This window comes from Anabrus simplex, chromosome 2 (assembly GCF_040414725.1).
Source record: "Anabrus simplex isolate iqAnaSimp1 chromosome 2, ASM4041472v1, whole genome shotgun sequence".
In the NCBI taxonomy this organism is placed as follows: Eukaryota; Metazoa; Arthropoda; class Insecta; order Orthoptera; family Tettigoniidae; genus Anabrus; species Anabrus simplex.
This window is the reverse complement of record NC_090266.1, coordinates 244,590,202-244,615,646: the sequence shown is the minus strand read 5'-3', so window position 1 is coordinate 244,615,646 and position 25,445 is coordinate 244,590,202. Positions and strand designations below refer to the sequence as shown.

The window sequence follows — 25,445 nt, the reverse complement described above, 5'->3', positions numbered from 1 at the left end:
AGGCTACAATTAACACGTACAATACAATATCATGACGCTGACACGCATGAATGAGAATCATGATGCTTACAGAGGCTAATGATGACTTAAATTTGGTAGCTTGTAACATTCAAATATAAGAGCACATACAAATACGGTTTTCAAAGTATTTTTTCTTCTGTCATACTTTCGCGAATAAATATTTTCCTTATAATTTTTGTTTGTTTATAGGTTCTTTACGCGTTAATGCAGAAGCCTGACTGCAACAGCGTCTGGCCGCAACAATTTCGTAGTACCCGTCAGCAGACAGCGAAAAGGCAACTGAAATTAAGATATTTCAGATAACCATGTGACAAAGGAACATGTGGTGACGGCGTTTGATTAAGTGCTGTTCTAAATTGTAATCCCCGTACTTCCGAGAGACAAAATTCCTAGTATACCCTACATGTAACAATAGGATATTAGAGAAACATGAAATTTCACTTACCCGCAATAGTGTAGTCCATATCGAATCCATAGAACTTAATGTTTTCTAAGTGGAGACTTCTGTTAACGAAAATCCTGCAAGAAGAAACAATAGCAACGATTTATTGTTTGCTAGAGTGCATATAACAAATGAACAAGTAAAAGAAGAAACTAAGAAAGGTTGTCAAATATATGCAATTGATTGCAACATTGATTGGCTAAGTCACTTACCACGAGAGAACTAGAAAATCAAACTTAGTGCAGTAAAACCTGCCTTCAGAGGAACCTTTATGAACTGGAAAGCTGTCCATATCGGAAAATTTTCCCGGTCCCGTGAATTATGGTTTAATATTCATGTCAGTTTACCTGTATTTAGCGGAACATGTCTGACGCGGAAACGGAAGGAAATGTTGCTGCTATAATGGAAATAATACGTAAATTTCCTTCCTAACAATTTTCAGCAAGCGTGTATTCCGAATGAGATAGCATTAGACCACGGAATGTCTGTCTCTGTGTTCGATGCTGTAATTTGGGCAGCAGAAGCAGTGAAAAGGGTGTCGCCAAATACGGTACGTCAGAGCTTTCACAAAACCAAGATTCTCACACCCTGACGAAGGAACCACAATAAACGAAAGTCCTGATGTGCTACAACAAACTCTCGAACAGTCTAATTATGGTAATGTCAGTGCAGAAGATCCAGAAGTTGCGAAAGAGGCGGCGTTAGAAAATTTCGAAGAGTTCGTCACCCATCACCTTCAAAGAAATAAAAAATGATGGCGATGAAGAGGAAGAAGATGGTTTATTTAATGTGAAGTTCAACCGACGTGTCTTATCAGCCGTAAAGGACATTCAATCTTTTTCGCTACCGAAAAATAACGTGAAATGGTTCCGACATTATTTGCCATGCCCGCAATTTAATTGGGAACCCTGCTAACACGGATAGTTGTGTCCAGCGTACAATTCTGGATTACTGGAAGAAGTAAATGACAGTACTGTACAATATTACTATTGGTGTTATTTCTATAAAACATGTTATGTGTATTGAATAAGTATCCGTACTGTACTACTGTGCACTGTGAGGAAGTTGTAAGAAAGAACGGATTGTGTTAATGCTGATGAACTAGCATATATATGTGTGTGTGATTAGTCTCATTATTGTGTCTGCTACGCACAAAATCACATATAGAGATGGGAATTATAGGTAAGGTTAGAATGCAAACGTATTTGAACAAGGCGCAAGTGTCATATACACGCACGACGGTTCTGCAGAGAGATTTACTTAAATTTTAGGGGTTCTGATAGTTTTATCTTTTAAACCATCTTTAGGAAACGGAATACTGCATACAGCGGGGGGGGGGGGGGGGGGAAATTCCGGTCCTTTGGGTTTCCGCTGAGAACAGGTTGTACTGTAGTACAGTCCCGCGGCTATACAAATTTCGACGATCGATCAAAAAGAGGATTTCCCTAAGAATTTATCTTGTTACCACGCAAGTCCAATGGTAGTAAGAACGTGCAGTACATGGGCTGCAAAATGTTTGCACTAAAAAGTTTACACAACCAAGACCTTGCGCATACGGCAGGCTCGTTGTGCAAATTCAAAGTGTTCTGTCTTGGTTTACAGACTGTTCCCAAGCATGTGGGAAGTAATCAGAGGGTAGGTAGTACACCCCAAAACGTACCAAGGAATGTGTTCGATAAGCTATTTGAAATCGTTTAAGAAAAGACTAGGTGAACAATTGATGGGCAATCTGCCACCTGGGCGACAGTCCTAAATGCATATCGATTATGACTGATTGATTCATCAGTTAATTAAGCCATTTTATCATGTTCCTTGGCATTTACCAGTTTCCAACGAACGTTATATATTTTCTCTATTGAGCATGTCTCCCGACAATATAGGTCCCATTCTTCATCATTTTGAAAGTATTTTCGGTAAGACTAGCTTCGTCAAAATCGGAGTGTATACTCTGGTCAGTGTCCTTGGTTGGCCTTGTGACACCAACTGAGGAGATGTCTAATATGAGAGGCAGCGTACCCGACCATGGAAATCAAACAATCACTGCTACAGTCATATGGACCTAGAATTGGGTTAAGTGCACAGGAATTTGAAATGATAAATTATCCCCGTGATAGCGGCGGGATTCGAAAATAAGATTACCGAATGGTATACTCCTAATGTGGAGCCCTGCACTGAATCTGCGTTTGCTTCTAATATGGCCACTGATCTTTGGTCAGTAAAAACGTACACTGGCGGAAAAACGAAATCCCAACACCGAGAAGAAGTTGTACTAGATAAACGAAATTCGGGAACATTTGCACATCTGAAAAGTGACGCCTATCAAATTTGCGCCATAGTCGACGAAGGGTGGTTCTGGTATCGCCTCTATGAACTCGCAAAGCAAATCTGCTTTAAGTACGCGCTGTACACTTCCTGAGCGTTTGACATCGTCCAGTGTTGACGTTGTGAAGTAGGTGTGAGTCAAACATGCCTTTAAGGAGACGAAGAAGGCAGTATCAGGAGATTACCGAGTTTAAACGAGGCAGTGTAATAGGGCTACGGGAAGGTGGATGTTCTTTCCGCGATATTGCAAAAAGACTTGGCACAGTACGCAGCAGCCATTAGAGCTTCAGCTGGCACCAGAGTGACACAGAGGACTGTAACAAATCGATTACTTGAGGAAGAGCTTCGAGCCAGACGTCCTCTAGCGTTCATGCCACTAACTCCGAATCACTGCCATCTGCGAGTTCGTTGTTGTCAAGCAAGAGCTTTGGAAGGCGGAGTGGAGATCTGTTGTGTTTTCAGATGAGAGCCGTTTCTGTCTTGGTGTCAGTGATGGTCGTAGGTTGGTAAGAAGGAGTCCAGATGAGTGCTTGGAACAAAGCTGTCTGCGGCGTCGATACACTGGACCTACGCCGGGAATTATGGTATGGGGAGCGATTTCCTTTGATATCAGGAATACTCTCGTCGTCCCAAGAACCTTGACAGCGGATTCGTACGTCAGACTAGTAAATGAACCGAGTGTGCTGCCATACATTCACAGTATTCAAGGGGGTGTTTTCCAACAGGATAACACTCGTCTTCATGCCGCTGCTCTTATCCATCGTGCTCTACAGAGTGTCGACCAGTTGCCTTGGCCGGCGAGATTACCAGACCTTTCGCCCATTGAGCACATATGGGACATTATGGGACGACAAATCCAGCGTCATCCAATACCAACATTAACTACTACTCATTTGACTGACCAAGTGCAACAGGCGTGGAAATATATCCCAGAAATGATACACGGCACCTGTATGACACAATGCATGCATGTTTGCTTCCATTCAAAATCGTGGCGACTACAGTGGTTATTAATGTACCATCATGCCACATGTCTTCTCGCGCATACTTGAACCTGTGACCTGGAAACATTCATTAAATAAATATGTAACTAAACAACTGCATAGCCGTAATTGCATTTCCATAAACTAATGTCTTCCTGGTGTTGGGATTTCATTTTCCACCAGTGTATGTGTAATAAACATTAATTTTCCATTGTTCAAATTAGCATGTTTTTCTCTAAAATATACGTACTGGGACTGTGTTGGCAAACATAAAATGTTGATGAAACAACAGTAAGCCTACTAAATATGTGTGATAATAAAATAATGTTATTGTGTTTACGTCCCACGAACTACTTTTTGACGGTTTTCGGAAACACCGAGATGCCGAAATTTCCTCCCGCAAGAATTCTTTTACGTGCTAGTAAATCTATATTTGTGATCTGTACGGGTTACGGGTACGCAAATCTTAAAATAAATTTGAGAGGACTCTCTCTCTCTCTCTCTCTCTCTCTCTCTCTCTCTCTCTCTCTCTCTCTCTCTCCCTCCCGACAGCAAAATTATATCTTGTTACTAGCTGATGTACCCGTGCTTCGCTACGGAATTCTACATTGTATACAGAATTCTAGGTTAGGTAGTGTACAACTTGTGAGCAAGATTGTCTTAAATTGCATAGCTCTTAACGTTACCCTAGAAACGCGACGGGAGGTCACCAAACATCTTTTCTCATATGAAGACTGAGGGAATTTTCACTGTAATGGTAGACCCAATTTCATACCATGAGTCACAATCAGGTTGGGATGTTTTCATTATAATGCCTTTTTACATCCTCAGAAAGACTGTCTTAGTGGTTTTCCCAACTAAAATGAACATACAATGACGTCAATAGGAATGGCGCGATTAAAAGCAATGCTTTCATATTACGAAATACTCGTTCAAATGAAACACCATACATTTTCTCACTTTTAACGAACAGGACTACGCTGCCTATCTAACAGTCCAAAGTTCCAGACCTGGAATGACCAAACCGCAGACAGCCGTGATCCGTGAACACTCTTCGGCGTTCTTCGGAGGGGAGAGGGTCGAATTGTGGAGACTCATAGGGCAAAAACTATGCCCAATTACTATTCTGTTTCTTAGGAGTACCCGATGAGTCGAAAAATGTCAATTCACTACACTGGCGGCGGAAATATCTATCTGACTTGAAGGCAAATTTTTTCGCCAAGCCAGAAGGGAAACCCCCTTTTCACTGCTAATTTGGAAGAAATTGAATGTAGAATTTAATAAAAGTGAAGAGAAAGAACCTTTTCTTAAGAAACGGCTCTTTTCAGAGTTGAATTTTGAGTTATTTAGTGAATATTATGGTGCTATAATTTGGAAAAGGCCTAAACTGTTTTTCTAGACCAGCCGTACTATTACTACTATTACTACTACTACTACCACCACCACTAAGTGATGCTCTGCCTTAAGTATGCACGCTGCTCATTCAAAACAGCGCGTCAGAGTAGGGATCGAATAGCTGAAATACTATTATGATCCAGTGTGTCACTTACCAGCTGTGTCAGAAAATGTATGAACCAGAGGAATGGCATGCTAAAGAAGAAAGTTTTCTAACTCCCCGGCTATTTCCCGCCAATATTCAGTCAGGCTGTTATACTCGGTACGCAGTAGTAATCCCATCTATCGGAGTTGAGAGGCAGCATAAGAGACAAAGAACATCACAACAAACAATGGTCAATGTAATGTTATTGTTGATCAATGTTATGCACTTTCGATATTAAAGGCTTTCATATTTCGTTTCCCCCCGACTCTGAAATACCACTCTTATCATAGTCGGTACGGTAAAGCTGAATAAAAGATAAATGATCGGAAATTGTATTCTCTATAACTTTTTTATATAGTACTTTTCGATATCAATCAATCAATACTGATCTGCATTTAGGGCAGTCGCCCAGGTGGCAGATTCCCTATCTGTTGCTTTCCTAGCTTTTTCCGAAATGATTTCAAAGAAATTGGAAATTTATTGAACATCTCCCTTGGTAAGTTATTCCAATCCCTAACTCCCCTTCCTATAAATGAATATTTGCCCCAGTTTGTCCTCTTGAATTCCAACTTTATCTTCATATCGTGATCTTTCCTACTTTTATAAACGCCATTCAAACCTATTCGTCTACTAATGTCATTCCACGCCATCTCTCCGCTGACAGCTCGGAACATACCACTTAGTCGAGCAGCTCTTCTTCTTTCTCTCAATTCTTCCCAACCCAAACATTGCAACATTTTTGTAACGCTACTCTTTTGTCGGAAATCACCCAGAACAAATCGAGCTGCTTTTCTTTGGATTTTTTCCAGTTCTTGAATCAGGTAATCCTGGTGAGGGTCCCATACACTGGAACCATATTCTAGTTGGGGTCTTACCAGAGACTTATATGCACTCTCCTTTACATCCTTACTACAACCCCTAAACACCCTCATAACCATGTGTAGAGATCGGTACCCTTTATTTACAATCCCATTTATGTGATTACCCCAGTGAAGATCTTTCCTTATATTAACACCTAGATACTTACAATGATCCCCAAAAGGAACTTTCACCGGGCGAGTTGGCCGTGCGCGTAGAGGCGCGCGGCTGTGAGCTTGCATCCGGGAGATAGTAGGTTCGAATCCCACTATCGGCAGCCCTGAAAATGGTTTTCCGTGGTTTCCCATTTTCACACCAGGCAAATGCTGGGGCTGTACCTTAATTAAGGCCACGGCCGCTTCCTTCCAACTCCCAGGCCTTTCCTATCCCATCGTCGCCATAAGACCTATCTGTGTCGGTGCGACGTAAAGCCCCTAGCAAAAAAAAAAAAAAAAAAAAAAAAAAGGAACTTTCACCCCATCAACGCAGTAATTAAAACTGAGAGGACTTTTCCTATTTGTGAAACTCACAACCTGACTTTTAGCCCCGTTTATCAACATACCATTCCCTGCTGTCCATCTCACAACATTTTCGAGGTCACGTTGCAGTTGCTCACAATCTTGTAACTTATTTATCACTCTATAGAGAATAACATCATCCGCAAAAAGCCTTACCTCCGATTCCACTCCTTTACTCATATCATTTATATATATAAGGAAACATAAAGGTCCGATAACACTGCCCTGAGGAACTCCCCTCTCAACTATTACAGGGTCAGACAAAGCTTCACCTACTCTAACTCTCTGAGATCTATTTTCTAGAAATATAGCAACCCATTCAGTCACTCTTTTGTCTAGTCCAATTGCACTCATTTTTGCCAGTAGTCTCCCATGATCCACCCTATCAAATGCTTTAGACATGTCAAACGCGATACAGTCCATTTGACCTCCAGAATCCAAGATATCTGCTATATCTTGCTGGAATCCTACAAGTTGAGCTTCAGTGGAATAACCTTTCCTAAAACCGAATTGCCTTCTATCGAACCAGTTATTAATTTCACAAACATGTCTAATATAATCAGAAAGAATGCCTTCCCAAAGCTTACATACAATGCATGTCAAACTTACTGGCCTGTAATTTTCAGCTTTATGTCTATCACCATTTCCTTTATACACAGGGGCTACAATAGCAACTCTCCATTCATCTGGTATAGCTCCTTTGACCAAACAATAATCAAATAAGTACTTCAGATATGGTACTATATCCCAACCCATTGTCTTTAGTATATCCCCAGAATTCTGATCAATTCCAGCCGCTTTTCTAGTTTTCAACTTTTGTATCTTATTGTAAATGTCATTGTTATCATATGTAAATTTTATTACTTCTTTGGCCTTAGTCTCTTCCTCTATCTCGACATTATCCTTGTAACCAACAATCTTTACATACTGCTGACTGAATACTTCTGCCTTTTGAAGATCCTCACATACACACTCCCCTTGTTCATTAATTATTCCTGGAATGTCCTTCTTGGAACCTGTTTCTGCCTTAAAATACCTATACATACCCTTCCATTTTTCACTAAAATTTGTATGACTGCCAATTATGCTTGCCATCATGTTATCCTTAGCTGCCTTCTTTGCTTGATTCAATTTTCTAGTAAGTTCCTTCAATTTCTCCTTACTTCCACAGCCAGTCTGCACCTCCTTCTTAGTCTCTTTATTTCTCTATTATAATAAGGTGCGTCTTTACCATTCCTTACCACCCTTAAAGGTACAAACCTGTTTTCGCATTCCTCAACAATTTCTTTAAACCCATCCCAGAGTCTGTTTACATTTTTATTTACCGTTTTCCACCGATCATAGTTACTTTTTAGAAACTGCCTCATACCTGCTTTATCAGCCATATGGTACTGCCTAACAGTCCTACTTTTAAGACCTTCCTTTCTATCGCATTTATTTTTAACTACCACAAAAACAGCTTCATGATCACTAATACCATCTATTACTTCAGTTTCCCTATAGAGCTCATCTGGTTTTATCAGCACCACATCCAGGATATTTTTCCCTCTGGTTGGTTCCATCACTTTCTGAATCAGCTGTCCTTCCCATATTAACTTATTTGCCATTTGTTGGTCATGCTTCCTGTCGTTCGCATTTCCTTCCCAATTGACATCTGGCAAATTCAGATCTCCCGCTACAATCACATTTCTTTCCATGTCGTTTCCCACATAGCTGACTATCCTATCAAATAATTCCGAATCCGCATCAGTGCTACCCTTTCCCGATCTGTACACTCCAAATATATCAAGTTGCCTATTATCTTTATAAATGAGCCTTACACCTAGAATTTCATGTGTCTCATCTTTAACTTTTTCGTAGCTTACAAATTCTTCTTTCACCAGAATGAAAACTCCCCCTCCCACCTTTCCTATCCTATCTCTACAATACACACTCCAGTGCCGTGAGAAAATCCATCCATCCATTATATTATTTATTATATTATATTATATTATTATATTATTATTATTATATTATATTATATTATTTCTCAGCCATGATTCAACTCCTATTACAATATCTGGTAAATATATATCTATTAAATTACTTAATTCTATTCCTTTCTTTACAATACTTCTACAGTTCAGCACTAACAATTTTATGTCATCCCTACTTGATTTCCAGTTCCCTGTTCCCTTATCACCGCTCCCTAGGCCATCCCGTTTCCCTGAATGTACCTCCCTATTACCCTTCCAAACAAATTTCCTAACTTATACGTACCACTGCGGTTTAAATGAAGGCCATCCGAGCGCAGATCCCTATCTCCTACCCACCCATTAGGATCTAGAAATTTCACTCCCAGTTTCCCACATACCCACTCCATAGTCTCATTTAAATCCCCAATCACCCTCCAGTCAGTATCCCTCCTACACAGTATTCCACTAATAACAATCTCCGCTTTCTTAAACTTCCCCCGTGCTGCATTTACCAGATCCCACCAATAACACTGGTATTTAAAAATTTCATTTTAGACACCTTCCCCTAAACTACAATTTCATCCAGGATGAATACAACTGTTGATAGCTTAGACTGTAGTTTCTTATTCCCCGACTCTATATACCGATTTTCATTAAATTCTGTTAACCCATTTTCTCGTGGCTCGGCGTTGATATGGACTTAGCAGCAAAAATAGAAATTCATGAATATCTGTTATCATAGCCGGTACGGTAAAAATGTATGACATAAATGGTCGGAAATTTAATTCTCTATAACTTTGGTTATGTAGTATTTATCGATACGACAACTAATAATATAAATATTTGAGAATTACATTTAGGCCTTCCCCTAAACTACCATTTCACTCAGCATAAATAAAATCACTTATAGCTAAAATTGTAGTGGCTCATCCTCCGACTTTTCATACCAATTTTCAATTAAATAGGACCACTAATAACGTAAATATTTAAAAATTAAATTTTAGGCCTTCTCCTAAACTACCATTTCACTCAAGCGTGAATAAAATTATTCATAGGCTAGATTGTAGCGACGTATTCCTCGACTTTGCATACCAATTTTCATTAAATTCTCTTTAGCCGTTTCCTAGTGATGCGTGTACAGACAGACAGACAGACAGACAGACAGACAGACAGACAGACAGACAGACAGACAGACAGACAGACAGACAGACAGACAGACAGACAGACAGACAGACAGAAAGAAATTACGGAAAAGTAAAAAGTGCATTTCCTGGTTACTGTGGACATGACCGATACAGAAATACCATTCTTTCCAAATTCTGAGCAATGTACAGACAAAACTCTTATTTTATATATATAGATTACTGTTATTGCTATAGAACCACGAGGAGCGTTAATCGATATTTTACAGAAAGATTTTCCCCGCCCTCTCTCATAGGAGCCCAAGACTCACACATAAGGTTTCTTTAATGCGTGTTAGAACATTCAATAAAACATCATATGTGTATACACAGTGTTTGTGAATGGAAATAGATGAACACTGGTTGTTCCAGGTAATTTGAGCTCAATATAATTCTCTACTGGAGTCTCCGTGGCTCAGGCGGCAGCGCGCCAGCCTCTCACCGCTGGATACCGTGGTTCAAATCCCCGTCACTCCATGTGAGGTTTGTGCTGGACAAAGCAGAGGCGGGACAGGGTTTTCTCCGGGTATTTCGGTTTTCCCTGTCATATTTCATTCCAGCAACACTCTCCATTAACATTTCATTTCGTCTGTCAGTCATTTATCATTGCCCCAGAGGAGTGTGACAGGCTTCGGCAGCCAGCACAATACCTATCCTTGCCGCTAGATGGGGGCTTCATTCATTCCATTCCTGACCCGGTCGAATGACTGGAAACAGGCTGTGGATTTTCATTTTTCATAATTCTCTACTGTACTGCAGATGTACTGTAGTACCGATTTACACCTCTCTGTCACATTTCCCAGCAGCATGGTCTCCCAGTAACTGATAAGAGTCCACTTGTCTGTGTTTTTTAATTATTTCTTTGCTCCATTGTTTGTTATTATTTCGGATTGGCCGAGAAAAGGTGCATTTTTGTTTCTTCGGTTGTTATATCACATATAGATGGATGAACATGATTTTGTGAAACTTAGTATTTAACGTGAAGGAAAGCGGTATTATAGCTTAGTCCAGTCCTCCACAAACTGAATGATGCTCTTAGTGCTTACTTACAAACTTTAGCATGCTTTTCCAGGAATTTGACATATATTTTCAATTGCTGCTTGTGACGCTTAAAAAAGTCGATAGGTTTATTCTCAAGTTCTGTATGTTCTTTCCTTGTTCTAGATAATCATTTTGATATTTGTGCACTCTTGTCTTTGCCGAATGGAGGTGGTAGCCCATGAAGAGAAACTGGCAAATAAGTTAATATGGGAGGGAGGATTTACACAAGTAGTACAAGAACCAACTCGTCTCAATAACTTACTAGATGTATTCTTGGTTAAACCATGGGAAATTGTTCATAAAACTGAGGTAATTGAAGGAATAGGTGACCATAAGGCTGTAATAATGGATGTAGGACTGCTACCATAAAGGCTTAATACGAGGGTCACAAAAGACAAGAAATTGTACAGAAAAACTAAACTTGATGAATTTGGGACTTACCTTAAATCACAATTCAGTTGTTAGATAAGTGAAGGGAGTAATGTGGATACGCTTTGCGAAAAATTTAAAGGAATAATTTTGGAAGGAGAGAAGAAATTTGTACCTGTTAAGAAGCGTAAAATGGCCTCATACCCTGTTTATTATACAAGGAAAATAAGAAAATTAAAAGAAAATGTAGAATAGTAAACAGGAAAATTAAAGAGAGTAGCGAGAGTAGAGAAACCAGAAAACAGCTAATGAGGGAACTTAACTTTTTAACAGACACTGATTTTTTGCAAGTTGCTTTTACGTCGCACCGACATAGATAGGTCTTATGGCGACGATGGGACAGGAAAGGGCTAGGAATGGGAAGAAGTGGCCGTGGCCTTAATTAGGGTACAGCCCCAGCATTTGCCTGGTGTGAAAATGGGAAACTACGGAAAACCATCTTCGGGGCTGCCGACGGTGGGGTTCGAACCCACTATCTCCCGAATACTGAATACTGGCCGCACTTAAGCGACTTACAAATATTAAGAAAGCAAATCTATTTAGTAGGGAATTCATACATTCAGTAGAAAATTGTCAGGAGTTGGAAACCGAAACAGCAGATAGAGAAGGAGAGACGCATAAGGAAACAAGAAGCTTCTCATTCACAAATGAGGAGATTTTTAGGGATATTCAACTGCTTCAGCAAGGAAAAGCAGCAGGGAGTAATCAAATTACTGGGGAGATATTAAATACAATGCCTTATTTAAAATTTCTCTTTGATTATTAAATAAAAGTGTAATACCAAACGAATGAAAGGAATCTATAAAAATACCAATTTATAAAGGAAAGGGTGATAAACGAAACCTGAGAACTACAGACCAATTAGCCTGACCAGTGTAGTTTGTAAAATATGGAGAGTTTAATAGCAGATTACATCAGAGGGATATGTGATGATAAAAACTGGTTCATCAGGGGCCAGTATGGATTTAGAAAGGAATTTTCTTGCGAAGCACAACTGGTGGGATTTCAGTAGGAAATATCAGATCGGCTGGATTCAGGAGGCCAGTTAGATTGCATAGCCATTGATCTTTCCAAAGCCTTTGACAGAATGGAACATGGAATATTATTAAAGAAATTGGAGGGAATAGGATTCGACATAAGGGTAATACGTTGGATAAGAGCATTCAAGGGTCCAGAAAGTCAAAGTAGGAAATAATGTACCATAGGAAGAGAAAGTTTAGAAGGGAAATGCACAGGGTAGTATAATCGGTCCATTACTTTTCTTAATGTGGCCATATACACTGGGAATATTTTTTTAAAGAATAATCTGTAGCAAAGTTAAATTTTTCTGTTGTTTTATCATGATCAAACTAAGACATTTTGAAGTTCATTTTACACAAATTTTATGTTAATTGTTTATTTAAAAAAGTATTTGTTGCTATTTACACTGGGGTACTTAAAGTCGCCTATCTCTCACATTGTTTAACCCAAATCCATGAAACTTGAACGAAAACAATCTAACTTACGTGGGGAATGTTCCCTACCACTTTTGTTTGAATTAGTCACAAGCAAGGGTTTCAAAATCATATTACAATTTAAGTTTCTTGAAAGTTCGTTTAACAAAATTGTTTAAAATGTTGTTAAAATTACATGTTTATGAATATCGTTTTCTCAGTGCCAGGGAACATAGATACATGTATTAGCTTAAATTTTGATATAAAAATCAAGCAGATACCATTTCTTTGACAAAATTTAAAGCACTTTGAATGACTTCAAATGTCAGTAAACGAATTAATGAGTAAATCGCATTTAAAGTTTACTTAGTATGTTTTCACTCACATTCTGTTTTGGTCACATCAGAAACCTCCTAGGACATACACAGGTCCTTCCTTGGAAGCTATATGGTCTTCCTTCATCTTTTTCCGGCCTCTGAGGTACCTCCTTCTTGTCTTCCCTTCTGGAGTAGACTTTCTGGCACATGTTTAAATACGAAGTTTGTCTGAACATTTCACTAAGTCTACCATGTACTTTCCAGGAATTTTGTTCAATCTTTTCACTACCTGAAGCTCTATTCGTCTTCCACAATTAAAGTGACATACAGCATCCATTACTGATAGTTTTAATTTGGTGAGGAGGTTTTCGGACACAGAAGCCAAATGGTGCCATAGAACGACTTATTATATTCGTCTTCTTCTTCTTCTTCTTCTTCTTATTATTATTATTATTATTATTATTATTATTATTATTATTATTATTATTATTATTATTATTATTATTATTATTATTATTATTATTTGTATTGCCATGCATACACTTAGCAAGCATAGCAGGAGCACATGCACTAACATGAAAGAAATAAAGAACGATATGCTACTTGACGGAAACCAGTGGAAAGCTGATACGCCAGACATGACATGACAGCTGTCAGTCAGAACGGTTGCGCCCTCTTACAGTAAATAATTTATTTCGACATGAAAGGTTAATGGTATATTTATGAACCATACATTTTCTAAAACTAGAAGAAATTTACTACAAAATGGATATTTTTTTAAAAAACAGTGAAATTTCTGAAAAATAGTGCACATGGCCACCTTAATATACGCAAACGATTTAGGGAACAATATAACATCAAAAATAAGATTTTTATGCATATGGCATAATTGTTTATAGGGAAATAAATAACACTGAGTATTGTTCAGTATTACAATGGGACCATAATTATGAAGGTTGATGGAGGCAAATCAACTGTTACAACATTTACAAACAGGAGCTTTGAAACTGAATTTAAATATACTTTGGATGAGGTAATTACAGCTTATAAATCTCATATTTATTCCGTATTGGCTCAGCACAACTAAGGTTAAGTTATGAGTAGGTTCCCACCTTCCAATACTTATCAATTCCTATATAATAGGAGGACGTTAAATACGACACGACTGTCTATAAGGTAATCAACTCCATTATCCTTCATTCTCGCGAACATATATTTTTGACAAGGTTTTCTCCTTAAAATATTTTCTATTTTACTCATTCTTTTCTCGTTTCAGACTCATTTCAATAATCTAACCACAACTCAACTTCAACTACGGTTATTTTATCAAGAGTTCCCCCGATAAATGTACATTAAGAAAATCTTGTATTTCTCCAATTTATCTTCAAGATTAACAAAATGTACACGTCTCCAACATGAAGAAGAACTTTATCGCCGTTTTTAATTCGTCATTTGAACACTGACTTGTTGAATTTTTAACCAACATGAATGAACTTCATTTCATCATCATAATTATATGTTTTAATCTTCGTGCCATTTTATCATATCTTTTAGCTTTTGTATCATCATAACATCAATGTATTTTAATTGTCTTGCCATTTTGTCAAATTTTAGCTGAAGATGTTCCATAATCGGAACGAAACATGTACTAGAGTTTATATGGTTTATGTTATGTAATTAATAAACCTATTATATAGGAATTGATAAGTATTAGAAGGTGGGAACCTACTCATAACTTAACCTTAGTTGAGGTAATTATCCCAAAATGCAAGCGCAAATACTTAGGTGTGAGATTTGAAAATAATTTGCACTGGAAGGATCATGTTGACGAAATTGTTGGGAAAGCATACATATCGTTACGTCATAATGAGGCTATTAGAGGATGCAACAAGAATTAAAAGAGAAAAATTACTTAAGTATGGTTCGTCCATTATTGGAATATGCAAACAGTGCTTGGGATCCTCACCATAAAAGAAATAGATGGCGTGCAGAGGAAAGCAGCAAAATTTGTAACAGGGGATTTCAGGAGAAAAAGTAGTGTGTCAGAAATGTTAAAGAAACTTGGGTGGGAAACTTTAAGTAAGAGAAGGAAGAAAACTAGACTTACAGGATTATACAGAGCCTATACAGGACAGGAAGTATGGGGAGAAATCCGTGAGAGAATTCAGTTGGAAAGTAATTATATTGGCAGGGCTGACCACAAGTATAAAATTAGAAAGGATTTTAGCAGAAGCGACTGGGGTAAATTTTCATTCACTGGGAAGGGCGTGAAGGTGTGGAACAGTTCACCAGGGGTGGTGTTTGATCCTTTTCCAAAATCGGTACAGATATTCAAGAAGAGAATAAACAGCAACAGAGAAAAGAAATGAAATGTTAGAGGGCATTTGACCAGTTTAGGTTATTATAAATAAAACATTTTTGTGAATAAATTAATTCCATCCCCTGGTCTATGGAGATTGGACAGCCAAAGTAGGGGACTGTCTGTACGGGTGAAGTACAGTGGGGTCTTCGAGGGCCCTGGGACCTCTAAGGTAGCTGTGAAGGCCCTTCAGGAGCTCTGAAAAGCGGTGGCAAAAGGGGCTCTGGTTAAGACGCAGCAGGTCGTTATGCTACTTAGGTTCCAAAATATATATATATATATATATATATATATATATAAAAAATAAACAAATGCAATGTAAATTGTAATTGTATATCAGTTGTATAGTATTATTTGAAGTAGTTCCACATACTGTATATGAGTTGACTATGTTTGTAAGTACAGGAGGTATTATAAGTAGAATTTTGTAAACATAAATTTATTAAGGATGAGCTGTGTGTTCAATAGAAAAAGATTGTTAGTGAAAATTGCATAATACTGTATTCTAGGAAAATGTCTTCTTCTCTTGTTAATTTAAAATTTAGTGCTTGATAATAATGTACACTGACTGACAGAGCAAATGCAACACCAAGAAGGAGTGGTCAGAACTTTATGCCAATTGCAGGGTAGACTGACGTCACTGAGGTATGCTCATGATGTGAAATGCGCCGCTGTGCTGCGCACGTAGCGAACGATAAATGGGACACGGCGCTGGCGAATGGCCCACTTCGTACCGTGATTTCTCAGCCGACAGTCATTGTAGAACGTGTTGTCGTGTGCCACAGGACACGTGTATAGCTAAGAATGCCAGGTCGCCGTCAACGGAGGCATTTCCAGCAGACAGACGACTTTACGAGGGGTATGGTGATCGGGCTGAGAAGGGCAGGTTGGTCGCTTCGTCAAATCGCAGCCGATACCCATAGGGATGTGTCCACGGTGCAGCGCCTGTGGTGAAGATGGTTGGCGCAGGGACATGTAGCACGTGCGAGGAGTCCAGGCGCAGCCCGAGTGACGTCAGCATGCGAGGATCGGCGCATCCGCCGCCAAGCGGTGGCAGCCCCGCACGCCACGTCAACCGCCATTCTTCAGCATGTGCAAGACACCCTGGCTGTTCCAATATCGACCAGAACAATTTCCCGTCGATTGGTTGAAGGAGGCCTGCACTCCCGGCGTCCGCTCAGAAGACTACCATTGACTCCACAGCATACACGTGCACGCCTGGCATGGTGCCGGGCTAGAGCGACTTGGATGAGGGAATGGCGGAACGTCGTGTTCTCCGATGAGTCACGCTTCTGTTCTGTCAGTGATAGTCACCGCAGACGAGTGTGGCGTCGGCGTGGAGAAAGGTCAAATCCGGCAGTAACTGTGGAGCGCCCTACCGCTAGACAACGCGGCATCATGGTTTGGGGCGCTATTGCGTACGATTCCACGTCACCTCTAGTGCGCATTCAAGGCACGTTAAATGCCCACCGCTACGTGCAGCATGTGCTGCGGCCGGTGGCACTCCCGTACCTTCAGGGGCTGCCCAATGCTCTGTTTCAGCAGGATAATGCCCGCCCACACACTGCTCGCATCTCCCAACAGGCTCTACGAGGTGTACAGATGCTTCCGTGGCCAGCGTATTCTCCGGATCTCTCACCAATCGAACACGTGTGGGATCTCATTGGACGCCGTTTGCAAACTCTGCCCCAGCCTCGTACGGACGACCAACTGTGGCAAATGGTTGACAGAGAATGGAGAACCATCCCTCAGGACACCATCCGCACTCTTATTGACTCTGTACCTCGACGTGTTTCTGCGTGCATCGCCGCTCGCGGTGGTCCTACATCCTACCGAGTCGATGCCGTGCGCATTGTGTAACCTGCATATCGGTTTGAAATAAACATCAATTATTCTTCCGTGCCGACTCTGTTTTTTCCCCAACTTTCATCCCTTTCGAACCACTCCTCCTTGGTGTTGCATTTGCTCTGTCAGTCAGTGTATTTTAGTGTACCATTTGCCACCGAGGTAGACACCTCATTTGCAAATAAAGTGATTTTGATTTTTGATTTTGAATAGTTAACTTTACCGGCGATAGCTGAAGCAAATGTGGTAGGTGAACATACAATAACATTCGCATCCTGTTCTTTATTAGGTACTTTTCTGAGAGAACAGGCACTCTACGAAACTCTTTCACGGGATCGCTTTTTACCACTGTGAGTCAGTTACTTTTCTGTGATTATGGCGATACATTTTCCACTTAAAATGGTTGACTATCCCTACTCAGAACGCACAGAAATCGTGGTAGGTTCGGATCTGAAATGGCGTTGGGATAATGGCAGTGGTCTAAGACGTGTGACAGCACCTAATCTCAGAACTCGTGCTGGCATGGTCTAACTGACAGCCTTTCTTGTAATCACTTGGGAAATTCTAAACAAGGTAGTGTGTTTCCATGACAGTATATTCGTTTTGAACCAGGCATGGAAGAGCATCTTGCCTGGCTTACGGTGCTGAGATTCTGATGAGAGCAATAATCGCTCAAAAATGAGACGAAGTATGTATCATCATAACATGACATTCCGATCTTAGACGCGCCCTCCTAGATTATTCTCCGCACCTCCCTAAGGGGGCGCGCCCCCTCACTTTGAGGACCATTGGCTTAGACTAAAGCGTACACTAAATTCTCAAATACTGCATTAGTCCAACCCTAAAGCTGTGTGTGATGGCAGTGGTCGAAAAAACTGATTTCCAATCTTTCGTGCTATACTATTGTTTGTGAAGTGAATGACAACGGAGAAATTAATGATGTTAGGTTTTGTTATATTCCCAAGCGATCTGCTTTATCGCATACGATTTTAGCTTTAAATGAGAGCTGTCGCATATGGAAATCTCTGCGTTCCAATCATAGGCTGTTTTAAAATGTAGCGTGGGGGACTAAGTTATAAGTGGATGTGTGCCCTGAATGTGAAGAGAGAGGGCTAGAGTAGAGTAGAGTAGAGTAGAGTAGAACAACCTTTCCCTCTTCCGAGGCCTAACGCCATTAGTATTATAAAAAACACCTTTCCCGGGATTCTCCACTCCTCACTATAATCCAAACGCCGTGACATCTTTTTATCTAAGAGTACCTTTGCAAAACCTAGTCTCAATTAATGACAAAAGTATCAAGCAGCGTACACACAGTACTCTCTCTCTCTCTCTCTCTCTGTTTGTTTGTTTGTTTGTTTGTTTGTTTGTGTGATGCGTATTCCTGGGTTTAGGATTATGGAATCAAATTCCTACATATTTGGTCGGCATTAGCAAGAGTCTAAAAGTGAGGGACCCGTTTTAACAAATGTAACTATTTTCGGAGACGCCGAAGTGCCGGAATTTTGTCCCGCCCCAGTAAATCTACCAAAACTAGCCTGACGTATCTGAGCACCTTCAATTATCATCGGACAGAGCCGGACTCTTCATTGAGGTCAGTATGAACATCTTTCTGAGAGAACGACTGATACTCTTTAGAATTCCCTGGATAAAGTGTATCTGATCATTTCCGACCGAAGCATTTTTTTTAAACAAATGATTCCTATCTCAGTCACGGTTAGAAGGCAAGCGTTCTCCCGTCTGAGCAACTCATCCCATTTCTAGATCGTACAATTACACCTAAGCCCACAGACTACAGCGGTGCATGTAGCTGAAACCCAGGGTTTGTACCGGGAAACGAAATAACAGAACTGGCAAGCCAAACATGTCCTCGGAAATGCATTTAAAAATAAGAAACAGATAAAAAAGCCTGGCGAACGCCAGAGATAGTTGAGAAAGTTATGAGAGAAAAATCAAATTCACCCATTTCATTTCACGTATGGTTTTCTTTCTTAAGAAATGTAAAAGAATGCCGCTTACATAAAAAGTATGAGAAATAAACTAATAATAAATTAGTAACCATTCTATATTTACATTTCACATCCTACGAAAGAAGGCAACGAAACAGCTCGGCCGGGCGGAGTAGCTCGGATGGTAGAGCGCTGACCTTCTGAGCCAAACTTGGCAGATTGGAAGGTGCTCAAATACGTCTGCCACGTTTCGAAAGATTTACTGGCATGTAAAAGAACTCCTGCGGGACAAAATTCCGGCACTTCTTAGTCTCCGAAAACCGTAAAAGTAGTTAGTGGGACGTAAAAACCAATAACATTATAATTATAAAACATGCTGATCAGGTAGTATGCAGAGTGGCTAGGGGAAATGATGCATTTCTGCTGTTAGACTACGTTCAGTAAAAAGTTCCATTCATTAAGCGATTGTACTGTAGGAGTTTAATCACAAATGCCTACAAAATAGTTTCCCTTTCATAACATTAAAGCTAATTCACATATCTATGTTCATATAGTTGACACTTACCGATTGATTGCAAAGGCACGTAATGGATATGAGGGAAATCTGAGAACTTCCAATGGCGAGGCAGCGTTTGAAAACATGGCTCTTCTCAAGAGAAGACACCGTCTGAATGAATACGGAGTAGTGCTCACTGACACACGCGAACTACAGGTATAAATAGAAAATGCGCTGCCAACAGCAGATTCGTTAGGCCTACGTATAAGAAAGGTAGTTCCCTCAGCAACACATTCCTTGTAGAGAGGCTGTCAGTACAGTCCCTGTCCATTAACACAGACAATGTAATCAACATAACCGAATCGATTACCCACTCTATAGCTTATACAAGAAATGGAGTGTGATAAATACAAAACCAGCCCGAACTCCTAAATATCGGGTACTAATACTATGGACTTAAATTTTGGTAAAACGATTTTTTTAAACTTCATTGGAAATACGGTTAGAACATCAATAAAATTCCGAAGAGTTAGTTACCTTCATTTGAATACGAAACCTAACGTACAGTATAGTGCAGGAAATTCAGCACATCGCTTCAGTATACACGCCATCAACTGAAAATGATCCATAGCATTTGGTTAGCTCAAACACAATCAAAATTTAAAATAAGTATTCAAATACAATAATAATAATAATAATAATAATAATAATAATAATAATAATAATAATAATAATAATAACAACAACAACAATAACACTGAATGTTAATCTCCACTGTGCAGATGATGATGAAGAAGATAAATAACAACTCAAATACGTAGACTTCCCAACAATTACTGTATTTACAGTAGATGAAAGAGCCTCTTCACTGGACCGACCTCCGTGGCGCAGTCGGTTAGTCGACGTCCTCCTGTTTCGAAGGTAATGGGTTCGATCTGGCGGAGGTCGATGGGATTTGAATTGAACTGAATTACTGAATTTATTGATTACAATTCGTCACTGAGGCTAATGAGTCCCTTGTGTAGCGTATACATTCAATGCAATATATATATATTTCAGAACAAAGTGAAAGAGAAACTTAAAACTAAAATCTCAAATATAAACAACATTACTACATGAACAAATATACTTAATCACATAAGAAATCTGAATACAAACTTAAATGAGTATATTTTGAGCTGAGCAAAGGTACCTAAAGTATATAAAATTAATTTACAGATGTTTAATCCCAAGTATTACAATGATTATGGAGATTCAAATAATTTAACTTGTTTGCAATCAAGAAGAAACTACTACTACTACTACTACTACTACTACCGGGCGAGTTGGCCGTGCGCGAAGAGGCGCGCGGCTGTGAGCTTGCATCCGGGAGATAGTGAGTTCGAATCCCAATGTCGGCAGCCCTGAAGATGGTTTTCCGTGGTTTCCCATTTTCACACTAGGTTGTACCTTCATTAAGGCCACGGCCGCTTCCTTCCAATTCCTAGGCATTTCTATACTATCGTCGCCATAAGCTATCTGTGTCGGTGCGACGTAAAGCCCCTAGCAAAAAACTACTACTACTACTACTACTACTACTACTACTTTCTCATTCCGTCCCTGAAATGTACGGCGAACCTCCTAGACGGTAATATAATTTGGTATGGCTATTTCTAGCCGGGTGCATCCCTCATAAGGCAGACCCTCCGATGAGGGTGGGCGGCATCTGCCATGTGCAGGTAACTGCGTGTTATTTGGTGGAGGATAATATTATGTGTGGTGTGTGAGTTGCAGTGATGTTGGGGATAGCACGAACACCCAGTCCCCGAGCCAAGGGAATTAACCATTGAAGGTTAAAATCTCCGACCCGGCCGGGAATCGAACTCGGGACCCTCTGGACCAAAGGCCAGCACGCTAACCATTTAGCCATGGAGCCGGACTCCTAGACGATAACGTCGTCTCTCAGGCCAGGGGGATGTGATACGGTGAAGGAGATGTTCGGAGACGGTGAGGGAGTTGGCGGTCGTAGCCTGTAGGACTAGGAAATATCCCGGCATTCGTCTTAGTGTCCGACTCGTTGGCTGAATGGTCAGCGTACTGGCCTTCGGTTCGGAGGGTCCCGGGTTCAACTCCCGGCCGGGTCGGGGTTTTTAACCTTCATTGTGCTGTTACCAACATCCCTGCAACTCATACACAACACATAACACTATCCTCCACCACAATAACACGCAGTTACCTACACATGGCAGATGCAGCCCACCCTCATTGGAGGGTTTGCCTTATAAGGGCTGCACTCAGCTAGAAATAGCCACACGAAATTATATTCGCCTTAGTGCAGGAGAATGGAAAACCACGAAGAACCATTCTCAGGACAGCCGACGGTGGGGACCAGCCCCTCCCCGTCTCCCGAATACACAGGCGTAGAGCCAAGGCAGAGACGGGGCCACCCTTTCTCTGCTCGGTTGGTCAGTCGGAGGAAAGAGCTATCGGACCACGGACCTGCCGTGACTAAGGCTCTATAAGATGGGTATGCTTAGCCGCCATTTTGGTTCATACATGCTCAATGGGCCATGTGATCAAACTCTAGTTTCTCCTACGAGCCCTTGCTTCGTCACATTGAATTTATTGCTTTAATCACCGCGTGCAGGGACAAAATAGTGCTATATTGGTGTGGATATTTGTTACACAATGGTGAGTTGTTCTACACGTAATTGTAGTAATGTTTCTACTGCGGGATACAGGTTGTTTATATTCCCTTCTGGTGCATTATGCCTCCACTGCCTCTGGTACACCTTCTACTACAACTGCTGACCTAAACCTGCATCCATCTCCCACTGACATTACTACACCCCTTAATTCAGTCACATTGATCATTCAATATTCAATTCTGTCCCCGAAGTCCGGCAATAGGAGTTCAACATCCAAACACCACAGTTACAATATTTGTCAAAACTAACTTCATGTCAGAAATAATTTGTTTAACGTTGGTGGTAGTAGAACAAATGCATTATTGAAAACAAGATCTGTGGTAGGCCTATATGAAGACAGGTTTTAAACTGTGAGCTTTCTGACTCAAGTTCTGAAACATTAATATTTTTTAAAATTTGTTGGGTGGTCTAAAGAAACCAAATTGTGAAGTTATAGAATTAATTTGTAACTGTGAGGTCTTCTAGAGGGACTATAAGCATTATATTGCAAAATGGTGCAAATCTTGTAACGGAGAAAATTTCGAATGATAAATGTACCAGTACACGTTTTTCAAAGTGCTGTAATTTAAAAGAAAAAAATGTTAGACACTTCTTCAAAATTCGATCCTATGCTGTTGTGGACTTTAACAAGAATGTACGGAAACGAGGTAAAATGTATGGGACTGCTTCGGAAAAGAAGAGAAAAATGTAAACAAGGAATTAAATATTATTGTTTTGTAAATACTGTAATAAAAGGACACAGCAAATTTGTAAAATATTTAAATATATATATTTTTAATGTGCTGCCTGAGCAAGTTAACCAATGTTGCAACCCTTTGAAGTTTACTAAGGTGAGTTGTGTTGAGAAATCATACTGCTTCTCCTAAAACCAGAGCAATCTCTGTTAAAATAAATAAAAAAACTGTTAACTTTGCCAGAGTCAAACATTGTCAGTACTCTCCACAGCTCGTGGCTCACTCCCCTTACAAGTCACTGTTGATTATCAGTGCAATACTTCAAGTTGGGAGAGAAGATACAGCTATTGAAGTAGTTACTCTATTTCTATTTTCTTCCCGAATGTAAGTTATAACAACATAACATTTGTTTCATGAATGCTCGATTGAATAAACTAAAATCTTCTGTTCATTACAACTGCATAAGCTGATGAGATTCATAACACTCACCAAACATTGATTTTATTTTACACATAGAATGTCTTTTTTAAATACTGGTAAATAAGAAAAGGGACCAAATTTTAGAAGAAAGAAATAAACAAAGAATTCCCGTTACTTGAGTGTGTTCATCTTCGTACATCACATTTCAGCGTTATTTTTGTTCGAAGAATATTTTTCTTATTATTTCGACAACATTGAAAATAACGCTGAATCAGTTTCACGCAAGTATGGAATACCGACCGAGATCATATGGTATCAAAATCTTCTATCACAATTTATATCTTTTCGACACTGACCGATTACCACATCAAATTCCACGATTTAAGAATGACTAGTCTATATCAATACCACGATGCCCCTCACTTCATTTGACGGTACCGCAGCGCATAGCTTACGAACAACTTATTCTACTTATCAATATAATAATAATAATAATAATAATAATAATAATAATAATAATAATAAAACCGATTTATTAGGAAGTTTTTCTCTGGTACCCAGTGAGAGTACATGTCTAGTTTGTTTGCTTATTAAAAGGCAAATTATCAACGACTTTGCTTTTACAATCACCGTCTCGAGTAAAAATTACACAATAATGTACGAAATATACTCATATTTATGTTAACTAACCGTTTGAGTAATACCGAGAATGAGTATTTTTACAGTTTGTTAGTTCAGCATTATTTTCTAGCGCGGAGAACAGTAAAAAAAGAGGGATATACAAGGCTGGGGCGGTCAACTGCCTTACCAACGAAGCGCAGGAATGAACCATAATGGCGGGCGAGCATACCTAGTCTTTAGAGAGCCCTAGCCGTGACCACTCGTAGGCCGAAGCCTATTCTGCAACCGCCGACCTCCACCGTAGAGTCTCTTAAAATCTTAAGCAATTAAAGCGACGTTAAAAAATCATTATCATTATTGTTATTATTATTGTTAGTGTGTTTTCTATCGTGAATATGGTTATCAATATTGACTGTCTTTAAGTCTAGTTCCATGTTATACTGAAATATCTAATTATTAAATTATTAATTATTATTATTATTATTATTACTAAATTAGCGTTACCAAATGAACCGGTTCATTCGCGTTTTTAAGCCCTCTTTCAGTCCCCGTCCCCCATAAATCCAACCCCTCGTCCACGTCGTGGGGGACGGGCAACGGTACGAAGTACGGGATGGCCTGTAAGGGATGAAGTACAGGGGGACCTTGTGTGCCCCACGACCGCTACGGTAGCTACGGTGAAGGCCTTACAGGAACCCTGAAAAGTAACAGCTAACGGGGCTCTGGTGAAGTCCTTAACGTCAACTGAGGCGGAGGAGACCTTTGATACTGCAAAGTTGGCGGAGGAGGCAACTCTTTCTCTTGGGGTAAAATAAAGAGGAATACCACTGCCTTGCGGTGAAGAAGGATCTTCAAAGGCTAAGAGAGACTACCCCAACAGAAAACAGCAGGCTTGGAGGCGTAGGTGGCAGCCCCACCACCAAGCTCAGGCTGCTGTGGGCCAAAAACTCGTACAACCTTAAATTACCTTATTACAGAAACATCAACAATGAGAAACCGGATTGATCCAAATATGACGACCTTTGACTTGAAAAAGGCTAACGAAAATTGGGCTATGAAATGTGAGGACTCTGCGGGAAAGTGGAAGGATACGACGGGCAGTGGCATGTATGAGGTGTTATGGCCTGAACATCCTAGGTTTGAGTTAGATGAGATGGAGTGAGTTTGGGGAATTGGCAAACCATGATGGAGCTACATTTGTATACTCTGCAAGACCCGAGGGCGACGGAGCGAGTTATGGAGGTGTGGGTATATTAATGGATAATGAGGCCAAGAGGAGCCTTATGGAGTGGTACTCAGTGACGGAAAGGATAATTGTGTCACGTTTTAAGACCAATATTAGAAACGTTGTGTTGAT

At 40.0% G+C, this 25,445-nt stretch overlaps 1 protein-coding gene across 5 annotated transcripts in view; it reads right to left on the bottom strand.

Moving 5' to 3' along the window:
- Nucleotides 1-25,445, bottom strand: part of Nt5b (5' nucleotidase B) — a 744,444-nt gene that overhangs the window by 161,260 nt on the left and 557,739 nt on the right. For 4 of the 5 annotated variants that reach the window (XM_067140537.2, XM_068226141.1, XM_068226140.1 and 1 more), the window contains one exon: nt 467-540. In XM_067140537.2, the coding sequence (XP_066996638.1) occupies nt 467-540 (74 nt within the window). Of the gene's footprint in view, nt 1-466; nt 541-19,755; nt 19,842-25,445 lie in introns of those variants that run through there. The other variant, XM_068226139.1, reaches the window with a different exon arrangement.